Genomic DNA, 27,445 nt, shown 5'->3' on the forward strand with positions numbered 1-27,445 from the left:
ACAATGAACTGACCGTGAGCCTATGAATTATGAACTGTTACGCAAAATTAGGTCAGGTGGAAGACACTTCCAGTATAAATATACACTGAGTAACACCAAAGAAATTATTGGTAGACTATCAGAAGGGTACTGTGCTAAGGTTATACAACCAGAAACATGTATTTGCCATGGGAGAACCTGAGATAGGATCATTTGTGGGGGAAATGTGTTTGATGATCATGATGCATACTATTCTTTATGTTCTCCCCGATGATGTGTATTTTATATGTGGAAGGAAAGCGTATAAGTGGCTCTCTCCGAGTTCCGAAGGTTTGTGTTACAAGGGAAGAGTAGTCCCAGAGGTTATGACCCTTACACATGGTGAAATGCTTGGTATTCATAAAGACACACCATCACCATATCTTCACACACAGTATGAACACAGAGACAAAAGAAATATGATACCTGGTGATGTGCATAAAGCCACACAGTTAATTAGTGAGACAACTTGGTTTCAAGTTTTGGTAGCACTGGATCCCACCAGGATCGCTCGGGGTACACTACATTTTAGATATATCCAGGATCTTGCTAAATTAATAGATAAAATCACCGAAATGTATGATGACACATTCAGGTATACAGGTAGGGAGTTGCAAGCGTACAAGAAAGAACTGGTACAACACAGACTAGTGTTAAATTATTTAACAGCTGTCACTGGACGGTAGTGCGTAACTTTGGCCACCCAATTTGGTAAAAATGTTGCACTTTCATTACAAATGATACCAGCGATCCCAGAGAGGTAATAGACCGGAAGATGGATGAAATTTTGCAGTTAAAATGGGAATTTCGAAAGAACCATAATGCTTCAGTGGCTGAAGTAGAGGAGAAGGTAGAGGAATGGGTTTCTTGGTTGAACCCAGTGAAATGGTTCTCAGGTCTAGGAGAGTGGGTCCAGGAAATGATTGCGAGTATAGGTAAACTCCTGATCCTCATACTGGTTGTCATCATAGTAATTGGCATATGTGCCAGGTGTGTTCCTACTGTGTTGAAATGTTGAAAATGTAAAGGTAAGGTGAATCCAAGGAATGAAATTATGATGATGGTCAGTAGTAACAATATGAATACTGAGGTAAAATGTAGGACTGTATTACAACCCTGAACTAGAAGGTACCATCATATGATGTATAAGATTTAGACATGCATAAAAATGTGTTGTTAAAATGTTATTTTAAAACATCTTAAATAATGTCCCTATTCCCCCTCAAGATTTCCTTTATAGGATTGGTGCATCCCCACACCTTTCCCATGATCTTCCAAGATCCGCGGTGTGCATATAAGGGTAGTTTTATGTCCCCTCCTAGAGACACATTATTGTTGGATTAAGAACCGCCTTGTGCCATCCCATAAATGAACATTAAATAATATGTCATAATGTAAGCCTAGATTAATTTTAAAATCAGAGTATGATAGCATGTTGTTTGCTATCAAAGGGTAGACTGTCGAAGCCAGATACTTTGCTGAGACAGGATCGGTTTAAAATTTAATCTGTGTGACGCCATTTTGCAAATGGCAATGAGATGCCATTTTGCGACTGGCCGCCCAGCGCCATTTTAGTGAATCTCGCCCATTATAAGTACATACGGCGATACTATTATTTAGCATCGTGCGATTCCCACGCAATAGAAAGAAGTTAAAAGTCCTCACCACATAAATACAGACAATCACTAAAACATATAAAATGATTAACCCTGCAAAACACGTACCATGGTGTACTCCACAAACACGTAGTCGCACAGCGCTAATTAGCATCTTTTCTTCATTCCCCAATACTATACACTGCATACTTACATAAAAGAAAGGTTCCCTAGCATTAAAGTGTAATATTCAAGGTTTATTCAGTAATTATTAATGTTGTGTAATAAAGGTTATTTGATATCTAAGGTTTAGTACATGGTAAGCAGACCGTGTTTGGTGTTGTACTGATCCACTGTGTCTCAACAGATTTCCTGTATCATCGGTGAGAAGATCGCAACATGCGTCTGCAAACTATGGACTATAGAGAGTTAAAACATTAAAATGTACTCTGTAATGTTATCAGTTTAGATTAGCATGCAGCGGGAAAAAGGACACAAAGGGCTGTTGGAGGCTGTTTGTGTCCATTCGAATTGACCTATGAACTATACTGTTACAGAAGAACCAGGAAGAAGAACCAATGGAATTAAGCCAAACTGTTCTATTGTATTGCCTATCCCTGTAAAGAGTATATATGTGGGCTCTCTGAACTCGGAAGTCAGTCTTCTTGCTGTGCTGTTGACGGAGGTTTCTATACTGATGCCGGTATCTGGGTCCAGAGTGCGTGCGTATGTAACAACTGTACCTTGGGTCTGTATGATTTATTTGCGCTAATTGTCTTTAGATCACAGCGTGTAACCATCTGTTTTTATATTGAATAATAACTTTTTGTGCTTTGGAACCACACTCAAAGTCTGAAAGCATTTATTTACTGTGCAACTCATTACGCTAAATTGTGACAATTATTAGAAGGTATAGGCAGGATTTTAGAAGGTATAGACAGGTAGGAATCCATAGGCCCTTGGGTTTCCCCACCTGAAATGCTGGGGAAAAGCCTTTTTTTTAGTTTACTAAATAGACTCCTAAGCTACTTACATAAGAACACACTGTATTACCTTTGACTTCCAGTTTGCAGTCAACCTCAGCTTCTCCCAGCTCATTAATGGCTCTGCAGGTGTAGGTTCCGCCATCAAAGGGGCTGGGCTTGCGGATATTCAGAGTGAGGACCCCTTGGTTATGCTTCATTAAGAATTTAGGATCATCTCTTATCTCCATTTTATTTTTCATCCAGATAACTTTAGGCTGTGGAATAAGGAACAGAAAATAATGTAATATCAGTTCAGCCTAATATCAGATTATGAGTTGTGTAATGAGATGTGCGCTACTGCTGACGGTTCTACATGGCACAAAATCACTTTGTCCATTCCGTAAGAGTCCATAAGCAATTACACAACAGTAGTTAGGAAAATATGCTTTACTAATGTGGAAGAACATTGAGACTAAGGGAAGCTGTTCCTGAGGACATAGGTTATGTCTAGGCAGGAACATTGGCAGTCTCGACTAGGATACCAATATTTCAGGGCATCTAAAAAATTTAAACACTAATAGTGACATAATATTACTCTTTCGGTTGTTTTATAGGATGTGGTATGCCATGTCGGCATTCAGAATGCTGACGCTGACTTAATATAGACTAGGGATGAGCGGGCTCGAATTAGTTTGGATTTTCCCGCCAAGTTCTGATTCTTCCCACCAAAAGTCCATGAAAGATGATGTTTGTCCATGAAAGATGATGTTTTGCCTTTTTCTGAGTCCCGATTTTTGGCGGGACAAATCTGAATTTGTCGGGAAAATCTAATCCGAGCACGCTCATCCCTAATATAGACATGCAATATGTCAGCATTTTGAACATGTTGACATTCTGACAGCTCATACAGACAGCACATTTATAATTATAGCTCTTTGCACTCTTTTTGTCATAGAGATTGTGAATGTGGCACTTTGTAAAACAGTGGTTTCCTTCATTTTTACCTTTAGTAAATTCGGTGAATTCAAAACTGTCAAAAAAAAAAAAAGTGCAAAAAACAGCAGCGTTTTTCACAAATCACATTTTAGTGAATATCTCCCAGTGGGGGTAATGTACTAAGCTTTGGAGAGAGATAAAGTACCAACCAATCAGCTCTTAACTCTCACTTTTCGGGCTGTGTTTGGAATATGACAGTTAGAAGCTGATTGGTTGGTACTTTATATCTCTCTACTTTTTCTCCCTCCAAGGCTTAGTACATCTCCCCCACTTGTATCTAATTCTACAACCATTGTGTACAGGACAATAATCACACTAAGCACGTGATATATGTTTAATGTGCTCCATGGAACAGACGGGCCCAAAGCTAGATTGTCTTTTCCAGTGTTCAGAAACTAAAACACAAAACCATTTAGTCAGATAAATAAAACAAACTCTGAGTTATGTCTAGCCTGCATTCGCCAAGAAGATATACATTACTGCCAGCTGTATTTCGGGATACTATATATATATATATATATATATATATATATATATATATATATATATATATATATATTTTAAATAAATTATTACGCAATATACATATTAAGTTGCAGGACAACTGTAAAAGTAAACATGTAAATGAACAGTGGCTGAGGGAATTAAAGCACATAAAAGTTAGATTGTTTTCAAAGAAAAACTCCCAAAATATTATCTTGTTATATGAATGGATGCTCCCAATCTCACAGGCTGAATGTAAATAGCAAGCATGTTTTTGTAATGGACAGGAAGCTCACATGGTGAATTCAGGAGCCTGCTAAGGGATGGGACTGTGAGCGACGACAGTTGTCTACTCTCCCGGCTGTCAGCACTGTGGAACCCACAGCTACATTTCAGTAATCAGTAGAGGCCAGGGAAGGGACCGCCAACAAACAGGTACATGATATAGGTATGCCTTACTGGCAGGAGCTGTGGGAAAAAGTTGCAAATCTGGAATGACCTATCCTCACATCATGTCCTCTAATATGTCAGCCGTTGTGATAAAGCACTGGGGACCATCACAAGAGGTAGCGTCATACCTTTGGGTATCCTCTTACAGCGCAATTCAAAGCTGTGCTGTACCCAGCCACTACGGTGCGGTCTATGAGTGGGGTAAGGAACTTTGGAGCCATGCTTGTATCCTTTTCTTTGTAGTCTAGAGGCTTATAGATTAACCCTGTGATGAAACAAATGACCATCAAATTAGCAAGTAACACACGTCATGCATACTGCTTCTCAGTGTATACTGTCTAGGGCCTTGGTACAAGTAGCCACATCTAGTTTTATTAGCAGCAGACAAATAAACAAAACATAAAAGTAAATCCTGGCCTGTCCAGTTCTAACTAAACAAAATAATTTCCTTTCTCAGGGGTATATTTACTAAAGTGAAGGTTTTTAGAAGTGGAGATGTTGCCCATAGCAACCAATCAGATTCTACTTAATATTTAACTAGCACCTTCTAGAAGATAGCAGCTAGAATCTGATTGGTTCAACATATCTCCTTCTAAAAACTCTCAATTTAGTAAATTTACCCCTCAGAGGGCCTGATTCTGAGCCAGACGCTCTGACCAGAGCGCTCACTCTGAATCAGGGCCCTCCTACCTCATTTTGGAGCGGCCTCATGGACGCTCGCATAGCTGTGGGTTACCATCCACAGCTATAGTGAGCGTCCATGATGATGGTCGCGATGATGAAGACCATCACGACCATTGGGCTTGAGACGAGACCCTGCGGTAGGGTCTCGCTGCCGCAAGCCCTCGAGTGATTTTGGCTCAGAGCCAAAATCACTCCCACTGACATCACTACTGATGTCAGTGGGACCGGACTCAGACGGTAGGTGTTCCCATGGGAACGCCTCCGTCTGGCAGCCACGCTCCCTCCATCATGCGCATTCGGGCACCATCGACCCGCTTGTGAGCATCCTGCACTCGCGAGCGGGTCCGAATCAGGCCCAGAGTTCAAGGACTTAACGTCCTTCTCACAAAACAGAAGTCTATAGCACAGCACCTACATTCAGCAATCACATTGTCTCTCAACAGTCCTGTGAGAGAGTGAGAGACTGACTACAGAGATTGGCACACCCTTTACCAGCCTCTCACACATGGTCAAGGCTGCTAATCAGCCTCTACCAGACAGAAGCTAAAAACCTGGGACATATACATCTCCCCTTCACAACCTTTCCAGTGGTTTTGTCACAACATATACACATGTTTATATATATATATATATATATATATATATGTGTGTGTGTATATATATATATATATATATATAAACACATATATGAAGCAGAACAATACTCATAAAGGCAAAAAATACAGTCAACTATATTTTGTACCAAAAGGACCTGATTCAAAGATGGACCCTATTCATGCATGAACGAGATTTCTTACAGAAAGCATTGCCCCTTTGCAGTAACGTTTGACAGACTGAGCAAACCCTGTAATGCCAACTTTGCATATCTGAGCAATGCTCAAGTCCGCTGGTGGGTTAGACCACTCCACCATCAATGCACCATCGCTCGGGACATTGGAGCTTATTCAGACCCGGTCATTAGCTCTAAGAGCTCGCAACCGGGTCGATATTGCTCCAGTGCGCATGCGCACAACGGAGCTGGCTCCGTCGTGCGCATGCGCGAGACCCGGCTAACGACGGGTGATCCGTCGTTAGGGGTCTCGTAGCAGACGGGGCGAGCTATCGATGTTGAGTGACAGCTCGCTCCATTTGCTGGGCGGGCCGGGGGCGTGCCCGGCCAAACGGAGGAGTTCATGTCGGAACGCTTGCCATTTGGGGGCGGCCCCACTGACATCATCAGTGATGTCAGTGGGGAACTTCTTGCTCAAATAGAGCAGGAAGCTCCCTGGGGCTTAAGGTTGACGAGACCCTACCCTAGGGTCTCATCGTTAGCCCCGATGGTCGCGATGGTCTTGACCATCGCGACCATCACCCTAGCGGTCGTTAGAGCTGTGGGTGTTAAACCACAGCCTAACGACCGATATGGAGGCGGCCGTTCAGGATGCAAGCAGCCGCCCTGTTTCAGAACGACTGCTTGCATCCTACGACTGCCTCTGAATGAGGCCCATTGTTTCCTCAAGCAGCCCCAAGATGCTAGCGCAGAATCTTCCTTTTAGCTTTCTTAAAATATGTCCACTATGGCTGTGGTGCTGCAAAAGAGAATGCAGCTGTATGCCAAACCACGCCCATGACACTCCCATAACATGCCCATGACACTCCCATAACACACCCAATAACACGCCCATGACACACCCATAACACATCTATGACACTCCCATAACACACCCATGACATTCCCATGACACACCCATAACAGGCCCATGACACACCCATAAAACACCCATAACACTCCCTTAACACGCCCATGACACTCCCACAACACGCCCATGACACTCTCATAACATGCCCATGACCAGCGCCGTAGCCCTGTGCAGCACTGCCGCCCCTCTCACTCCCTCTCCGCCCCCCTCCTCCCCCCCTTGAGCGCTTACCCTAACTTCCGAGGGGAGGAGGAAGGGTGGGATCTTCCGCCGATATTCAATGTCCGGCGCGCACCACTGCCGGAGGTCTCTATCTGCAGACCTCCGGCACAGAGAAGTGTGTGGCCGGTGCCGCTGGAGGATGGCGCCCAGTACACATGACCCCTCAGCCCTGCCATGACACTCCCATAACATGCCCATGACACTCCCACAACACACCCATGACACTCTCATAACACTCCCATAACACGCCCATGACACTCCCATAACACGCCCATGACACTCCCATAACACACCCATGACACTCCCATGACACACCCATGACACTCCCATAACACGCTCATGACACTCCCATAACATGCCAAGTCTCAAATCGCAGATGCCGTCTCTTATCATAGTGATGTCGTAGCAGCTACGTACGCCATTACACATTGGTTTGTGCATGCTCAGTAAGGGTTTCCTATGCATTTCAGCATGCGCAGTAGCAAAACATCAACAGTGCAATCCTTGGCAATGCGTCCACCTCTGAAAAAGGTCCAAGGTTCTATAAAACACACAAGTAATAAAAACTATAAAAAGACACATACTTTGTGGGTGCGGGGGGTGCGGTTGCTATGGGGCCCGCAGTGCCTGCGGTGCTCGCCTCCTCCCTGCATTCATTTTCGGTTGTGGGACTCGTGGAGCAAGTGTATACATGTAATGCGATACATTCCGGGGCTTGGATGTCGTGGGCGATGCCATCTTTAGATAGCGCTGCCCAATAGAAGCCTATGGGCTTATATTCACGACTCCCCCCTGAGAGGAATCTGATCGGTTACCACCACCCCCCCCCAGCAACCCCTGGGGCGCGTTTGTCACTCGACGCATGCGCAGAATGACTTCTGGGTCATAAACTCGAAAGTCCTTCTATTGTAAAGGACATCGGGAGATTTGTCCTGTGTGATTTTATTCATGCATACTGGCGATATTTACACCAGCATCCATGCGATTATTGGCAGGATTCATTGCATGCAAAATACGATGTGTCATGCATCCTGCCCTGTATGTGACCAGGGGAGCCGAGGGGGGGTGGAGGGTACTCAGCCAGCTGCACATCGGGCAGGGAGGGAGGACTGCTGCTGTGTGTTGGGCTGCAGAGGGATTAGGGAGGCTGCTGCCGCTGAGAAGCAGGAGTCAGTCTTCTCTCTCCCTGCATGTCGATTGCTCCCCTCACCCTAGAATCTGCTCCTGGCTAAGCAGCCTCCGTGTGCAGTTTTTTCACATTATTTTGTAGGAGACTTGGCCATGCTGCACTGGTTTTGCCACGCCTCCTCCGTTTGGCCACGCCCCCATATCTGCCAATATTTTAACTGTTACCATCAATGCATCAAGAATTGATTATGCTTGCTTGATTCTGGTTGGCACTAACAGCAATGCTAGTGGGAGGATTAGAGTATTTCAAAGGACAGAAGTGATTTTGGAAAACGCTGCATGGGATCAGTATAAATTAGGGGTGTGCACCGGCCACTTTTCGTGTTTTGGTTTTGGATCTGGATCTTTCTTCGTGTTTTGTATCTGGATTGGTTTTGCCAAAACCACCCTTCCGTGTTTTGGGTTCTGGGTTTTGTGTTTGGATCTGTATTTTTTTTTAAAAAAAACATAAAAACAGCTAAAATCACAGAATTTGTGGGTTTTTCTGCTCCTATGCTATTACTAACCTCAATAACCTTAATTTCCACTCATTTCCAGTCTATTCTGAACACCTCACACTCAATATTGTTTTTATGGCCAAAAGGTTGCATCGAGGTAGCTGGATGACTATGCTAAGCGACACGAGTGGGCGGCACAAACACGTGGCCCATCTAGGAGTGACACTGCAGTGGCAGACAGGATGGCAGTTTGAAAGACTAGGCCCCAAACAGTACATACTGCAAAGAAAAAAAGAGGTGCAAGATGGAATTGTCCTTGGGCCCTCCCAGCCACCCTTATGTTGTATAAATAGGACATGCACACTTAACAAACCAATCATTTCAGCGCCAGGGTCTGCCACATGACTGTGGCTGAAATGATTGGTTCGTTTGGGCCCCCACAAAACAAGCTGGCAATTAATGTGTCCCTGCACAAACTGGTTCTACGGAGGCAAGATGTCGTCCTCATCCTCCTCATCCACCGATTCCTTGGATAAAACAGGAAAAAGGGATTTAGGTGTCCCTGGACTGCTTACGGTCTTAGCCAAAGTTTCTGAACTTGACAGTAACTTTTTATGAACGCGCTGCAGGTGTAGTATAAGGGAGGATGTTCCTAGGTGGTTAACGTCCCTACCCCTACTTATTTCACCTTTACATATGGTACATATGGCAAGACAGTTGTTGTCCGGATTTGGATAGAAATATTGCCAGACCAAAGAGGTGGAATGTTTGGTCTTCTGCCCAGCCATGACCGTGATGGGCTTTTTCACCCCACGGACAACAACTGTCTCCCCCGGAGCCTGATTTAAACAAACCACATCACCATCAGAATCCTCCTCGCCAACTTCCTCCTCAGTGCCAGCTACACCAGTATCCTCATCCTGTTGTACCTCAACAGTGACATCTTCAATTTGCATATCAGCAAGAGGACTGTGGGTGCTCCTTTCAGCACTTGCAGGGGGCGTGCAAATGGTGGAAAGAGCCACCTCTTCCCGTCCAGTGCTGGGAAGGTCAGGCATCGCAACCGCCACCACACTTAGACTCTCCTTGGGGATTTGTGATATCTTCTTAGAACGCACAGTTCTTCGCTGTGCTTTTGCCAGCTTAACTCGTTTGATTTTTTTAGTGGGAGGAGGGCTTCCATCGTCATGTGAAGCTGAACCACTAGTCATGAACAAGGGGAAAGACCTTAGCCGTTCCTTGCCACTCCGTGTCATAAATGGCATATTGGCAAGTTTACATTTCTCTTCAGATGATTTAAATGTTTTTTTCAAGGTCATTTTCCTGAACTTTGTCATTTGGGATTGTATGTGCCCTCTACTATGACATTGGGCATCGGCCTTGGCAGACGACGTTGATGGCATGTTATCGTCTATGTCATGACTAGTGGCAGCAGCTTCAGCACTAGGAGGAAGTGGTTCTTGATTTTTCCTATTTTATTTTTATTGGAGAAAGTTTGGTCCTCCATTTATGTTATATTGATATATACGTGCGGCTAAGGCGCACACAAACACAGAAAATTATTTTTTCTTTTTGTTGGAGACTAGTGCACTTTGTGGGTTACACCACCCTTTAAGAAATGAGCCAGCCGGCCATTTACTTATGGGACACAGGCGCATGCTTGGCGCTGCTCCTTTGTTGATGCACGTGCAGCTACAGCCCACACAATTCACAAACACAGAAAATATTTTTTTATTTTGTTTGGAGTGCCCTTTGGGGGTTACAGCACCCTTTAATGGACAAGCCAGCCGGCCTTTTACTTATGGGACACAGGCGCACGCTTGGCGCTGCTCCTTTGTTGATGCATGTGCAGCCACAGTGCACACAATTCACAAACACAGAAAATATTTTTTTATTTTGTTTGGAGTGTACTTTGGGGGTTACAGCACCCTTTAACGGTCAAGCCAGCCGGCCCTTTACTTATGACACAGGCGCACGCTTGGCACTACTTTGTTGAAGCACGTGCAGCCACAGTGCACACAATTCACAAACACAGAAAATATTTTTTTATTTTGTTTGGAGTGTACTTTGGGGGTTACAGCACCCTTTAACGGACAGGCCAGCCGGCCCTTTACTTATGGGACACAGGCGCACGCTTGGCGCTGCTCCTTTGTTGATGCACGTGCAGCCACAGTGCACACAATTCACAAACACAGAAAATATAATTTTTTTTGTTTGGAGTGTACTTTGGGGGTTACAGCACCCTTTAACGGATAAGCCAGCCGGCCCTTTACTAATGGGACACAGGCGCACGCTTGGCGCTGCTCTTTTGTTGATGCACGTGCAGCCACAGTGCACACAATTCACAAACACAGAAAAAATATTATTTTTTTTTGCACTTGGGGGGAGCACCCCTGATGGACAGAGCACCCCCTGGATAACACTACAGCACCCCTTTAGGACTGGGACACTGCATAGGACTTTGGAGTGGACACAGCCCCTATCGACAACTGACTGCACAACACAGTCCAGCCAGCCCCTATGGACTTTGAAGGAGTGGACACAGCCCCTATGGACAACAGCAGCACAGCGCAGCACAGCACAACACTACACTGCACTACACTACACTACACAGCCCAGCCAGCCCTAACTCCCACCCTCCCTCTTCACTGTCCACAGCCGAGTGAGAAAATGGCGCCGACGCGGGTACCTTATATAGAATCCAAAACCCGCGAGACCCAGAAGGCGGGATGATGACGTTTTGCCTCGATTTCAGATCCGAGTCAGGCGGGAAAAGTCGAGCCTGACTCGGATCGGCCTCAGATCGGGGGGCTAGGGGGGGCTCGGATTTCAGAAATCCGAACCCGCTCACCCCTAGTATAAATATTTACAAGAGCAGCTTGCACATGAAAGGATCACTCTGTTGTCTCATTCTACACCCACCTGTTTTCTGGATGACGGCTGTGTTCTTGGATACAGTGGCCTTCTCACTCAGACCACAAATGTTCTCACTGTAGACTCTAAAGTAGTATTCATTCCCCATGATGAGGTCAGATATAGTGCATCTAGTTTGCCGGTTGTGCTCAAATACAGTGAACCATTCCTGGGGAAGAACATATTAGCACAGCATTTAACAGCAAGACAAGTTGACTCATCTACTGTATTAACTGTCTACGATTATTATATCTCAACTTATACATGTCAGCAGTGGTTAGAATCAATAATTAACAAATGTAAACCTTACCCATTTTGGAATATGTGTGTACAGGTAGTGGTGGTTTGGCAGAGTGTATGTACTATACACCAGCAGATGTCCTGAGACAACAAACAGCCCAGTACTTAACCAGTGGGGTGGTTTATTCAGTACCAAAGTGACTGTACAGCTGCACTCATAGTTAGCAATACATAGCACTTATTGCATGGAGCGGAGCTTGTGAGGAGAGGTTGGGTTGGGTGGCCGGCTCTCAGGATCCCAAAGCTCAGAATTCTTATGCCAGTATCCTGACAGGGTTAGGATACCAACACCTGCACATAAGTATCCTTTCCCTATCCCTACCCCTAAATCTACCCCTCCACCCGCAACCTAAACGTAACCCTACCCCCTGCTGCCTAAACCTAACCCTCCCCCCCGCAGCCTAAACCTGACCCTCCCCCCCGCAGCCTTAACCTAACCCTCCCCCCTCGCAGCCCAAACCTGCCCCTACCCCCCACAGCCTAAAACTAACCCTCCCCCCTGCAGCTTGAACTTAACCCCGCACCCACAGCCTAAAACTGACCTTCCCCTCCACAGCCTATCCCTCCCCTTAGTCCCTAACCATTCTAAGTTCCGGCACCACAACTGCAAACTTGCCTACTATTAAATCTTCCTCCCCGGGAGAAAGCCGGGGAGGTGAAGCAGGTAGGCGGAGTTGGGGGCGGGGATGACCGAATTGCACTGTTAAGCCCTGCCCCCTCGCGGGTATTCAAGGTAATTATGCATAATTAACATGGGGCGGAGCTAAATGATGCGACTCTCATAGAATCGCGTCATTAGGCCCGACCCCAACGCTCAGAACCGTGCAGATACCTGCAAATATTCTCCCCATTCTGCCCACTGTCACCACTGATCGGCAGAGATGCATAAGTGGGCAGAATGCTGATGAAGTGCCTACCCTTCCAGAGGTGCGGGGGGTTTCGGGAGCCTCCTGCGAAAACCAGGTATGCCCAACTGCCAACATATAAACTACATCCTGTGAGGATTATACAGGTCACCTGCTGGTGACTGTATCTGGTAGTGGTGCACAGTGTACAAGCAGCACCAATCTCTCATAGGAGATGTACTAAGCCCTGGAGATTGATAAAGTGGAGAGAGATAAAGTACCAGCCAATCAACTCCTGTCATGTTACAGGCTGTATTTGAAAATGCCAGTTAGGAGCTGAATTCCCAATACCAGGGCAGGAAGAAGTAAGTAGTGGCAGTTTGGGTTCAACACCAGCTGTTATACTTGGAATTCAGCAATAAATGACACTGGCCAGTAGGGGGCAGATTATCACATAAATACCAGTTCTGGTAGACTTGCCCCCTATAGCCAATATAGTTTACATCAGAATCCTCTGGAAGTGAATCTTCACAGTATGCACTGAGGTGATAAAGGAATTTACATTCACAATGTCGATAATGACAGAATGTCGACAGTCCTCTTTTTACCATTTTTTGGGTTAGGCTGCACTTATGATAAGAGTTAGGTTTATTGTTAGACATACTCACTTCACCAATGGACAACTGAACGGTTGACATACCGAATGTTGACATTCACAATGTCGACCTCCAGCCCATGTCAGCATTCTGAACATATTGTACCACACCCATTAAAAGGTTTGTGTTGGTAAATACAGACACATTTTTCTCCGAAACACAACCCAGGGTGATACCATTAGGCATTGGCCTAGGAAGCCAATGGTTAGTGTTCACTTCAAATTTTTTTGTTTTAAACTTGTTGTCCTATTAAGTTGAATGTAACATTGACTTCATAGAGCATAGGTCTTCAACCTTTGGCCCTCCAGCTGCTGTGGAACTACAGATCCCAGGATGCCCTGCCATAGTTTTAGCATGCTGTTATATCAAAACGGTGGCAGGGCATCCTGGGATGTGTAGTTCCACAGCAGTTGGAGGGCCAAAGGTTGAAGACTCCTGTCCTAGAGGGTGCCACAGATTTTCTGCTCTGACAATTCTTAAAGGCATTATTTATGCCAAAACAGAAATGAAATATGCCGAGCTCGGTATTACCCATATCATACATGGTACCATCAGCGTGGCAATATTATTGCCATAAATGTATACAAAACAGAAAACTTTTGCTATCGGCGCTAACAATAATATACTGCAAATGTATTTGAGTGCAACAAATAAAATCCCCTTGGTTTCATTTGCTGCACACACATAGATTTGCAGTATATTTGTTAGCGCCGATAGCAAAAGTTTTTCTTTTTATGCCAACCCTGATTGACATAGCAGTGTCAGGACACAAAATCTGACATGTGGTACCATTTAGGCAAAACCTATTGCATAGCTTTCATAATAGCGCTTGTGTGAGAGCACCCTTACTCAGGGTGAAATATTCTGTGCTTCCATTAACAATGAATACCTAAATGCATCAACTGAAAATGCAGCAGGGACTAGTGATGGCCATCGACAATTAACAACCATTAATGGTTAACCACCGATGGTCAATGGTTTTGCCATTGATGGCAGAGATCCAGTGGTTCTCCGTCATCGATGGCACAACACCTCGTCATGTCTTTTGTCCTCACTGGCACCATGACACAGGCACACCCTTGACATGACTTGTGAAGCCCCACCCCCACCTCTGATTGGCCCGCTGACATGTGAGTAATAGAGCTGAGATGACCATGGGAGAGCGAAACTATCAATGGTTCTTCATCGATGGTTTCATACCATCAAGGTTACCTCCAATGGTACCATCAATGGTTAACCCACCGATGGCCATCCCTAGCAGGACCTCTTCCCTAGAGCTCATGTTATATATCTAAGTCAGGAATGACTCTGGCCTTCTAGTTAGTATGCATAGTACTCACACTGGACACTGTGGGGGGAATTCAATTGTTTCTTTGGGTGTCTAACTAATGGGCGTCTATCAGAGCAATTGAATTGTTTGTCCGATAGATGTAAATTCGTGTTTAACGTGCCCAGACGGCTAGGGTTTAGCCATGCAAAGCGACTAAACCTGACTAATCTCCTGGTTTGGGCGTCTAAACTCCTGGTTACGCTTACCTCTGAATTGGCTGCAATTCTGCCCACACGCCCAGGGTAAACTTAAGTGCAAAAGCCCCATTGCTGTCCAGTTATACCCACATTGTGGTAATATGGCTGTCTTTCGTGCTACTCTGAATGTCACCACTGATCGGCAGAGATGCATAACTAGGCCTCGCTCACCGCGATGCGCAGTGGGAAAAAAATCTCAGATGCGCCCATCTTGTGTGCAACTCTGAAAAAAGCGCTGTGCACACAGACCGGGAGTTAGCGTGAGACCACTACATGGTGACATCACCACACAGGGCTCTCTTGAGAATTTAAAATGTGAAACTATTGCTATCTCTGGCTATTTAGTAGATGGGGGCAGGGAGAAAAGAGGAGATTGGCAATTGGTGGACCACATTATTGCCTGAACATAGGCTCCTATTACTGGAAGTGTGAGTCATTTAAATAATTTAATAAAATGTAAATGTAAAATAAAATGAAGAATATATATTTACCATTGTCTTCTTGTCGGCTTTTTGTATAGTGTACCCTGTTATTTCTGAATTTCCGTTGTCCTTTGGAGGCAACCACTCCACCAGCGCATTAAATCCCCAGACCTCTTTGACAGTCACTGCTTGAGGAGGACCAGCTTTTTCTGCAAACATAACAAAAAGTAAATGACATATAAAAAGCATAACTTATATAATATATAGCATTTGTGCATGTGTGAGCTCTTTCATGCTTGTACAATAGAGCTTTAATAACAGACTTGGTTTTTCAGTTCTAAGAAACATATTACACTAAGGGGTCTATTTATTACCATTATTTTTACTAAAATAGAGTGAAAAAGGGTGTCACACTCTTTTCACATTATTTTAGTATCACCTAAAGTTACTAAAGGGCAATTGGAGTAGAATTCGTAAAATTCTACTCCAACCCCTAATTTTCACTTATTTTTAGTAAGCAGATCGCATTTCCCATAATAGATGTGATCTGGTCAAAGTTACTAAAAATAAATTGTGAAAAAATACCGGGGAAAGCCCTGTAATAATGCCACCTGGAGGTGGCGTTATACAGGGTCTCCCCCAGTTACCGGACTTCTGCTCCGCTCTAACAGGCAGAGCAGAGCCCGGAGCAGGCCCCAGTGATCAGCTGTGTGGTCTAAACAAAAACAAAATTAGTGAAAAAACCCAACTTACCAAAGTCCAGGGCCAGTGATCGGTGCTCCGGTGATGTCCTCCCTCCGGTCAGCTGGTCTCTCATCCTGCACTGGGGCCTGGTCGTCACCTGACCGGATCCCAGTGCAGGATGGGATGTCAGCTGACCGGAGCCACGGAGGACATCACAGGAGCACCGATCACTGGAGGTAAGTGTAATTAAGGGTGGGGGGGTCGCAATTGCGGGGGTGGGGCTTAACAGCAGGGGGCGGGACTTAGTGGTGGGTGGTCGGCGCATGCGCGGGCACTTTTTTGCGAAAATACCGTGATAAGGCTGCGGAGGGGATTCGCAGGGACAGAGCTTTATCACAAGCTCTGTCCCTGCAAGGGATTTTTAGTAAATCCCTGTGATATTGCCAGAAGTCGCAATGCGAATTCAGGTGGTAATATCACACTACAATCTGCATTCAAAGTGCGGATTGTAGTAAATAGAGACCTAAATGTATTAAAACTTAAATTTATTAAACAAAATATTCTTTATTTACAGAATAAAGCATGATATTTTAATCATTTTAATCTGTTCTCACAATAACATAAGAGGTATTGCAGTGGACCAAATACAGCTTCAGTACTTGTTACGGGGAACGCGGCAGTGTAAACTTTTGCAGCAAAGGTACTGGTTTCGGGCATCGCTGTATATCAGAGCAGCTGTCTCGGGTAGGGGCACTGATATAAAGGCCACCTAGAGTGGAGCCAGGATAAATCCAACACCTGTGACAACACCCATATCTCCCAGCCATAGCGCTTTTTGCCCTTAAGATAATTAGCTTTTTTTAGGCACTGCAATTAGGCACTATTCTCACAGTGTGCTGATCTTGCTACTCCTGTCTAATCAGCCTCACTATCATTGACATACAATGGAGCAGATAGAGTTTATTGCATTGATATTGGACTAGTGCGCTCAAAAAGCTTTAAGGTTTGCCACATTGCACCAGTGATCTAAAAGAGACCCTGCTATCCCACATGACGTACACTAGAGGAAAGGCACCTATGGGATGGAGACTTATTTATACCATGTCTATCCGAGCTAGGTGTTGTCATGAGATATTGAGCCATCAAATATGAATTCAACACATCAAACTGACATAACATTAGTAGTGACGGCTTGTAGTAAGTGTGCATAATAATGACTGACAGGTGTGATCCGTGATTATAAAAGTCTCTATCAATTATCTTTTTCTTTGATGCACAACAGTCCATATCATACTAGAATATTTCATCATCCTTCTAGCAATACAGCACTGTATAAACCCTTATTGTAAATACCTGGATGATGAAATAGTGAACTGCTGGGAAGCCAGGCAATGGAACTAGACCAAGACCCAGAGCAGGGACATCCTTCGGACGCTTGCCAAATGCTCAGAACAGCAGGAGCGCCTTCATGACCAATTGAGGACTGGTAAATTCACACTGTACACTCTGAATTAGGAGGGATTAAAATAAACCTTCTCGCACATTCCGTAGCTTGTGATAGAGCTGGGGATATGTAGGCATAACTGGACATTATCCAGCAGGATGAGTTAAATATAGTTGAAATAAGGGAACCTGATCTTGGTAGATATTCCCCCCACATGAATTTTAAATGTTATGTTATCTGCATCAGTCAGCAATATGACGGCAGAAGTGGCCATTTCAGTTTATCAGGAGCAGCAAGGGGGTAACTTAACGAAACGCCTAAAGTAAAACTAAACCATGTAAAAATAGCTGAAAATATGTAATGCTAGTTCTTATATATTATTTGTTAAAGGTTATTTATATAGCGCACCGCAGGAAACCCATGCAAGCACAGGGAGAATATACAAACTCCACACAGTTAGGGCCATAGGGGGGAATCGAACCCAAGACCTCAGTGCTGTAGCACAATAGAGCAGACTGTGATAAGTACATTTGCTGAGAAGAAAATGCTGCACGTTGGACCTCTATAGATTTATTCATTCATTCATCATTCATTCATAAGTGTACAATGATATGTAATGTGGCCATCTGTCCAAGTGCACATGCAACCTGCTGTCACTTGGTGCTGGTTGTAGATTACACCATTCTGGAGGCTACACAGCTACACATAACTCAGTGGTAATATTTTACTATTTTATTTTCCCTCTTTGGCAAAGCAAAGCTTTTCCGGTCTTGAACGGAAGGCAGGAAGGAGAATGGGCAGCAAGCTAATACTCACACTTTTCTCTAATGCGTTTGGTGGCTAAAGTGGCATTTTGTCACTTTAGTGCTAATGTAAAATGAGACTGGACACCTGCTCTACGTATTATTGGCCTTGCTGCACTTTACAAGATTTACCAGTGAAAGCTAACACAGGTTCACATGCCTCTGGAATAGTGCTTTATGACATCAGTGTGCTCGGGTCGAAGATCTCATTAAATAAGCTGTGGGCTGTATAAGCATAAAGCAATATAAGTGGCCACATTTTTTGTAATTGGTTAGTGGTTAGGAACCTGTTGCTAGGTAGATTAATTGGTTTGTGGATATTGATTGGTCAAAAGATTTGGCCTATGAGTAGGGTTTGGGGCGTATACCTTAGAAGGGGCTATTTAAGGTGAGATTTGAATACGGTACAGCCTCTTTTCAGTTTGGAAGTAGAATCTGTGTCATACTTCTGTTACCTCAGGAATTTGCTTTTACTTTAACTGTTTTATTCTTTCCCTTTATTTCAATTTGCCATATTGCTTTAATTGTATTGTCTTTCTCATCTTTTTCCTATCTTCCAATTTTCCACTTCAATTCTCTTTTTCCTTTCTATTATCCCACTTCAATTCTCCCTTTCTGCACATTATCCCACTTCAACTCTACCTTGCACATTAAATAGTTTTCCCCTTTTTGCCCCACTACCTACTTCCCAGTGGTCTCTCCTACCCTGCTGTAAGCAATGCCCAGTCCCAAGCGGTCATCACCCCACCCCCCTCCCCCGGCCCCCTGGCGCCTGGCTGAGGCTACTGCTCCCCCAGCATTGGTAGTGCCTTACCTGCCGCTGGTGAGCAGGACAGAGGCATCTCTTCCCAGCATTCTGTTGCACTGCCCTGGTCCTCCACGGCCCCCGGTGCTCGACTTTCCCCGAAGGTTCCAGCGAGTGGCGGGATTTCTGCACTCGCGGGGCATGCTGGCTTCGATGGTGTGAGGTCCGGGGACTGGGCTTCCCCGGAACCCCCCCTTCCCCCCACTCCTGCTACAGAACTTGTCATACCAAATACATTAACGATTTCTGGTTCTGAAGTTGTAGCTAGCACATCAACTGTGCAGGTTGAGCCAGGGGAAATGGTGCAAGAGAAGAGACAGACGGCGGCGAGCAAATGGCATTGGATTCATCCAGTTCGGTGACAGCAACCAATGTGGGCGCTTTGGAGATTCCTGGGCCATCTGGATCTGGTGAGCATGCTGTTTCTCATGTCGTCTGTCAGTTCATCAACTGCATCTTCATCTAGCAGTGAATCTTCGGGTTCACCCCAGCGCCCACAAAAGTTAGCTAAGTTAATTGCGCACCGAAGCCTGCGCTTTATTCAGAGATGGTGCATTACGCAAACACAGCCGTGACTAGGGGGTTAAGGAAAAGAATGAAGGAGAACATTAAATAGGGGAAGTACGTTGATGTTATCATGCTGACTGATGAGATGATGCTGGGTTTTGAAAAGGCTAAAAAGGTGGGAGGCATGGGTGAAAGCGCATTTCGTAGTTTTCATTACTGGTTAAAGGGTTTCTTAGTTTTTTCAGCATCTTATTTGGAAATAAGGCTCAATGAACATCCAAACATTTTAAAATACATATTTTTAGTTCACGAAATGTTCATGAATTCGAGGGGTTACGTATGGAGGGAGCACGACAAAAAATGTAGTCAAAAGCAAGATAGAAACCCAACCATGCCTTTAGGTTTCAGAGATGTGGAGGTTTGGTTGGAGATTACACAGCAGAACAAAAATTTGCTTGAGGGCCAGGATAAAAAACACGTGTCTAGGGGAAAATGCTTTGCATACAATGACTCTAAATGTCACAGGGGCACGAGTTGTCATTTTCGACAATCATGTAGAATTTGTGGAGCAGGTCACCCAGCTAGAGAGTTCAAGTCGTCAGCAAGGGAGGATCAATCTGAGGTAGCTGAGGTAATAAGTAAGGCTTCATCCCCAGTAGTTCTGCCAGAATTGAGTAAATGGCTGGCAAGATATCCCAGGGGTGAGGATGCTACATTTTTGTGGAAGGGATTTAGTTCAGGGTTCCGTTTGCCCATTATTGATTCTGTACAGGTTGTGTCACGCAGGAATTTAAGGTCAACGAGAGAGTTACCTCATGTGGTTACCCGTTGTTGACTTTGCAGTGTCCACAATATTTTAAGTCAGATGGGGTGCATCTTTCTGAGTCTGGTTTAGGAGTGTTCCTGAAGGATATTTTTTCATTTCTTGATTAAGTAGGGTCTGGGTCCAGTTCGGGACAGGTTCCTGAAGGATATTTTTTCATTTCTTGATTAAGTAGGGTCTGGATCCAGTTCGGGACAGGTGTTATTTGAGGGTGGCTGGCTGCGTTTTTTAGAATCTGGCTGTGGCGGGAAGGCGCTATTAGTCAGCGGCTACATGTGGCATAAGAGGTCGTTGTGGGGCACTTACCCATTTGAAAGACGGCGGGTGTGTCCTACCCCTGCGTGAGGACAGCGGACATTTCCTTACGGAGCGTCCATACTGTGCTATAGTAAAGGGTGGTGAGTCCTGCACAGAGCAGGTTATACTGTTATAGAGGGGGGGGCTTTTTAGTCGTCCCCCAATTTTTTAAGAGAGTCAATTGGCTAGAGCTGGTTCTTGGTAGCGCCCTTCTTTGCCACCCTTATTGAATTAAAATTAATTACAATTAATAGATAAATAACTTTGATCTTTAAACCAATGCAGTGGTTGTCATTGTCTTTATTTCTAGAGTTAAGTTAGCTTAATGGTTTGTGTCCAAATGTTAATTGCAATAAATGAATGGACGCCTTAAACTCCCGTAATCCTTTCAACCATGCAAGTGTGACAGCTTCCTAAACTGTGCAATTAATTTGTTATCATGTTCATTAACCATTGACAAAATGTTGCAGTTCTGTTTACACAGCAAGCCAGCAGATGCAAGTCATGCTGCACTGATGATTTGCTAGTACCAAGTGGGCAAAAGTCATTGAGATTCAAGGATTCAATCTGAATTAGGGTATATTAAATATATGGGCTTCCATATATCTCTATTTGACACTGCTCAACTTTGAACACGGGCATATTGACGTTTAATAGAGAGCACCGGGATTTCATTGAATCCTTCTTATTAAATTGTATATTAGGTGATTTTCCTGCTCCAGCAGAACATCATGTCCCCCCAACATTACCTGCTAGTGTAATTACACTCTGCAGTCCTCCCATAGGATATGTTTTAAGGAGTGGATATGTTAATTGCCAATCAGCTAAATCTGTGCTTTGTAGCAGCAAATTGTAATCCAATAGCATGCCAGGTCTGTGAACCAAAACCCACTTTGCTGGGTACTACCACTGTATGTAATAACAGATACTATTAACGTCTATGGCTGCAGATTGCACAGTCAAACTTTGACTCCTATATTAGTATCTCATGTTTCCAGATGCTTTCAATAAACCTACTAATTTTCCTCTTGGGTTCCAAGTTACCTACCCACAATCCTGATGTTTATTATTGCAGCATCCTCCATATTTTCAATCTGCACAGAAAGACCATATTTTCCCGAGTGACCCCGTTCAGCGGATCGGATGAACAGGATGGTGTCCACATCACTAGTTCTGACACTGACTTGCTTGGCGTCCAAAGGCTGGCCCTCTTTTGTCCACGTAACCTTTGGTCTCGGTTTTCCCTGTACATTGTGTCATGGCAGAAATGATGAAACCATTATTATATTCAAATATTTGAATACAAACGTAGAAAACATTGCTCATCGATATTATTTCATCACTTTATCCCCTGGACACCTTACCTGGAAGGGAATAACCAAATTAACTTGCTCTCCGACTTTTTTAATATATGTCTGCCGGAGGTGTCGTGGTAAACGGATCTTTGGTTGTTCTATAAAATGGAAAACATGTAAATGAAATAAAAATGGGGAGGTGTAATAAAAAAAAAAAAAACGCTGTTGAAAAGAGTTTTAAATGTATAAAATGGATCACAAAAAAATATTTTGGTTGATTCTTTCATTCATTCGTTATATCCAAACGAAATCCAAAATCTGATTAAAATGGTCCAGACTTAATTGACAGGTATAAATGAATTGAACAATGGCCCAATGTTCCTATCGCCTTGTCTGTGGAGTAATTGCTCAATCCAGCAGCGGAGGAGTGCAGATACAGTATGTAGCATGATCTAGTTGCTTAGTAGAACACCTGAGTAGTTATAGGTTTTTGGCTGGACTGGTGCACAATCAGATTGTAGTGTGTATAGGGAGGGACATATATCACGCTGCCAAACTCCTCCCACTGGCTGCCGTGACAAAAATACTGTACCACAGTGTCCATTGTGTATAAATGCACCTTAAAAATTGTATCATGACCCAAGAACATAAAATAAAATAATCGCCTGTTTTTGGAGATCATGTTCCAAAACCCTTTAAAAAGAAATTGGGTGAACTGGTTAGCACACTTTAAATAATGAGGATGACAAATGAGGTTTTATGAATTTCTTGGGACTTACGGACAATCTCCCGTATGGTGACAGGCTGGGCCAGGAAAGCTGGCTCACTCATTCCTGCAATATTCACAGTGCGCACACGGAATTCAATCTTCTCTCCTGTAGGAAGATCTCTAACAGTGTATCCGCATCTTTCTACCAGCTCTTGGTTGGCCACGATCCAGTCTGTTGCTGTTAAAATACATATAGAGAATGCAGGTTGGACTCTAGTGTACTTTATCTGATCTGCCTGCAGTTGCACTAACTCCTGTGCCAGGAAGTAGCATAACGGCTTCTATTTTTCAAAGGTGTAAATAATCTATACTAAGTTAAACTTCTTGCTTACTGTCTAGGGTTCATCTTACTGGGTAAAAAAAAATGTCAGCGTTATTCCCCATAAATGCCGTCATTAAGAGAAGAAAGAAAAGTAATAGTAATCAAACAATGTTACAGAGACATTATAAATAAGACGTTAGGAAGTAGCTGTTTATAATATACTGTATATGAAATATTACGGAAGCAAAAGTAATACATCTACAAGTGTTCTGGGTGCGCCATCTAGGCTCACAGGTGCATAACCAAGGCAGTGCGCACCCAATGTATTCTGTGAATTAGAAAAATCATGGCGCAGATTCAATTTACTGCACGGCTTTAGCTCCCGGGTTAAGGGGTATATGTATCAAAGCTTGATGTGAGATAAAATTGTGAAATATATATCACCAACCAATCAGCTCCAAACTATCATTTCTTAAACACAGCCTGCAAAATGTAAGTTAGAAGCTGATTGGTTGGTGATATATATCTCACAATTTTATCTCACATCAGGCTTTGATACATATGCCCCTTAATGTCTGGAGTCTGGACCTATTCATTATTGTCCACTGTTAACCAGAAAATATATTTTAAGTGCCGGAAGTATCCATTTACTGCGGGTAGTATAAATCTGCGTTAAGTGCGCATTTGTAGTAGCAAAACATCGCTCAAGTGCGTAAATATCAGCACTGCATCTATCTATGAACTGGGTCCTTAATTAATTGACAAGTTGTGTTCTCAATTATATTGATTCAGCTCACTAATGGCTGCTCCATTTGTGTAGGCAATGGGTACAATAAATAAGCAGGTAATTCAGATTGTCCATGCAAAATGATTTATGGACGCAACTTTAATAGAATATTGATACAAAAAAAAAAATTCCCCTCATAAATATGATCGACTATCTACTTAATTCTGTGTGCAGTCCTCACTGTTTACATTACATAAACATGACAGAGACTTACATCCCTCTTTGCGGTATTCGATCAGGTAACCGTCAATTCCTCCAGCTCCGATACGGTCTGGCGGTCTCCACTTCAGGGTGCAGGTGGTATCTGTGACGTCCTCTACGGTCAGGTGCAGAGGCTCACTAGTAGGCGCTGCAAAAGACATCTGATTACTCTCGCTCACATCAGGTCTGGGCTCAGTTGTCAGCACTTAACACTGGTAAATCTTCAAACATCTATATTTGTATAGAATTCTTAACCGCATTTTAGTGCTGTCTGCAGCATAAAAGTAAATGTACAGTAAGCACCCGCAAAATGAAGACCCGTGATGTGGAGTTGTGAACTTAAATGTTTTGGTCGAAATATGAACAAATGCTACTTTAATTTTTTAAGCTATATACAAACCTAAAATAGTAAGGACAACTTTGTTTTATATTTTATACAGAACATGTATGCAGCTTGTACCTTGGAGAACAGGCTTCTTTATTTTCTATTGTTTTCCCAGATATTGCCTTCTGTTGTCCAGTCAGTCGATTAAAGTTTCTATTAGATGAGTTTAACACCAGCATATTGTTATATTTCAGACTCCTGAGTTATTTAACTGCATTTCAGTCATAGGCAAATGCAAGGAGGGGAAGAGGTTTCAGATCCCCGGCCAATATAAGGAACTGAACGGAGCTGTTGCACATGCCCAGTGGCAGCAGCTGTTCCTACCAAGTCAGCTGTGTGTGTGGATCTAAGCGCTCAATCAGCTAAGTGATCAGAGAGATCAGAGAGCAGCTGCCAGCACGAAGAGACAGGTGCCTTAATATGAGGTGGGAGAATGTGTGCTTAGAAAGCTCAGTTGTTTCCTACTAGTTATATTATGGATGTAAATTTATTGTGGAGTGTTTAACATTTTCCTGAACACTTATTTTATTTATGTGAGATAAATATTTTTAAAATGGAAAGTTAATTATGTATACTTGTTTCCCTACAAAATGGAACATAAAGAGACTAGAAACTACCTAACCAGCGCTAAAGATACATTACAATGGGGGACTTCTCATAATCCTTCCAAGACGTCACATCACAACATTTGGTAATCTTTTGAGATAATTCCCTCGTAGATCCCAAGGTATATACCAAAGGTCTACGAGAGAATTATCTCAAGAGATTACCAAATGTTGTGATGTGACGGCTTGGAAGGATTATTAGAAGTCCCTCATTGTAATGTATTATTAACACTGGTTAGGTGGTTTCTAGTCTGTTTGTGTTCCATTTTATTGGTGAAGGTGTGACGGACCTTTCTATAGTCACCACTATACCTGCTGCTTTCATGTTTGCGCACCTATTCACTCATCACCCTTGTTTTTTCTGCAGTTGTTGCCCTGCAGCCTATACTGTAGACCAGTGGTTCCCAAACTTGGTCCTCAAGGCCCCCCAACAGTCCAGGCTTTATGGACAGATGGTTAAATCAAATTTACAGAGATACTTATTAAGCCACTTGTTATCAAGCATAGATATCTTAAAAATCTGGACTGTTAGGGTGCCTTGAGGACCGAGTTTGGGAACTACTGCTTTAGACCATCTATAGTGTTATATATTATATCTCATTTAGAAACCCCCTCTAGAAATTTGCCCCTGTCAGTGTTCTTTGAAGCATACTGTAGATGGTAAGTGCAAGGACTTGCAAACTTGAGATTGGGTTGTGAGCTTAAATGTTTTGACCAAAGTATGGAATGACCCCTTATATTTTAATGTTGCTGAGAGCACACTCATTTGTAATAGAAGGATATGCACTGACAACAACTGTGCTTTTGTTTTACCAATAGGGCTGGTACACTGGAGAGTATGGGATTAATTTAGTACCGTCTTACTTCTTTTCTGTGAATATTATTTGGTTACACAGCATGTATTGCAAGAGCTGGCACTGGTGCTCACCAATGGGCATGAATGGTTTGGAAGTATTAGCCTGTTGCGATATGCCGATGGCATTGACAGCAAAGACTCGGATTTCGTACAGGATGCCTTCAATCATTTTTACTGACTGATACGAAGTGTCGGTGTAGAGTTCAAAGTTCATCTTCATCCACCTCTGGCTCCCTTTCTTTTTCCTTTCTATGAGGTACCCTAAACAAAATACAAACAGCAAAATTAATACAAATCGTCAGCTCATTTGTTCGATAGCAATATATTTATTGGAAACAGTAAATTACGTCTGAGTTCTTCAGTGAATAAAACAAATAACAAAATAATTTTGTGCACTATTAAGTACATGTAGCTCACCTGTCACCTCCTTTCCTCCATCATATTTAGGGGGCTCCCAAACAACGCTAGCCCAGTCCTCACCAACACTGGTGATACGGACATTCTCTGGAGGGTCAGGCACATCTTAAAGAAAAAGAAAAAAAATTATATCTGGACATGGCAACTGGTATATGGTTTAAGACAATCCATCCTGAAAAAAAATATTGAGATAATAGAACTTAATAATGTTCAATTTACCTACAACTTTGATGATCAGTGTGGCCTTGTCCTCTCCAACAGGATTTGTCACCACAATATTGTATGAACCTTCATCAGCCCTCTCTGCTCCTTCAATTACAAAGCTGCTTAACTCGGTTCTCAGCTCAATATGCACTCGTCCTTCCATTTCCTTGAACTCCTGTTAGAAGGTAGACAGAATATAAAATCACATAAATCACCCTATATAAAATACAAATGTGCTGTTCGGTTCTCCAGAAATCCGATTCCACACAAATTTTGTGAATCCAGAAAGATCCGAGTCACAGTTCTTATCTTCCCATGGTTCGGAATTTGGATTTTAAATCCGAATTTCTTGTTTTGGATTGCAAAAATTACATGATTTTAGTTGTTTTTAAAAACATTTTATAAATAAAAAAGTAAAAAAAGCAGATCCAAAACTAAAACACTGGAGGGTACTTTTGCAAAACCTAAACATGAAGATGAATCCAGATCCAAAACCAAAATACGGGCTGTTACAAATGTAGATAATAAGAGTGAACATGCCACATTCCTGTGACTGACCAAAACGACCAAATTAAATCTATGTCAATGTAAGAGCACCATAGCTCTTATAGGATAGGCATTTATAGATGGTGATTGTTGCAGTTTACGTGGCACTAGTTTGTCACCTCTCCTAACCCTGGAGTTGAGATCCTCCCCAATGGACTGATAATCGTGGAACCACACCTATCTGCAGTTATGTAGGAGCTGTGAATCCTGCACGAGGTAGGAAAGCAGAAAAAGCCTATTGGAGATGGACAAGAAGTCTGTCCCCAGCGACTGGAATCTGCTAGACAGAAACCCAGCAAGGAGCTGATCAGAGGAGCGGGCATGAGGCCATTGTGAGTCCTGGAAGAAGCAAGAGGTCAGAAAAGATGGCTCAGA

General features: G+C 43.4%; 1 protein-coding gene across 1 annotated transcript in view; it reads right to left on the reverse strand.

Annotated features, from left to right (window-relative positions):
• LOC148501050 (myosin-binding protein C, fast-type-like) overlaps nucleotides 1–27,445 on the reverse strand; it is a 159,364-nt gene that overhangs the window by 24,453 nt on the left and 107,466 nt on the right. Inside the window, exons 20-30 of the mRNA XM_088450965.1 lie at nucleotides 26,540–26,699; nucleotides 26,321–26,425; nucleotides 25,976–26,164; nucleotides 24,071–24,205; nucleotides 22,818–22,985; nucleotides 22,108–22,196; nucleotides 21,792–21,987; nucleotides 15,450–15,589; nucleotides 11,640–11,799; nucleotides 4,636–4,772; nucleotides 2,667–2,853 (exon numbers count right to left, since the gene is read on the reverse strand). Coding sequence (XP_088307091.1) covers nucleotides 2,667–2,853; nucleotides 4,636–4,772; nucleotides 11,640–11,799; nucleotides 15,450–15,589; nucleotides 21,792–21,987; nucleotides 22,108–22,196; nucleotides 22,818–22,985; nucleotides 24,071–24,205; nucleotides 25,976–26,164; nucleotides 26,321–26,425; nucleotides 26,540–26,699 — 1,666 coding nt within the window. The remainder of the gene's footprint in view (nucleotides 1–2,666; nucleotides 2,854–4,635; nucleotides 4,773–11,639; nucleotides 11,800–15,449; nucleotides 15,590–21,791; nucleotides 21,988–22,107; nucleotides 22,197–22,817; nucleotides 22,986–24,070; nucleotides 24,206–25,975; nucleotides 26,165–26,320; nucleotides 26,426–26,539; nucleotides 26,700–27,445) is intronic.

Source organism: Taudactylus pleione, unplaced genomic scaffold, assembly GCF_031769625.1.
Source record: "Taudactylus pleione unplaced genomic scaffold, aTauple2 ptg000535l, whole genome shotgun sequence".
NCBI classification, from domain to species: domain Eukaryota; kingdom Metazoa; phylum Chordata; class Amphibia; order Anura; family Myobatrachidae; genus Taudactylus; species Taudactylus pleione.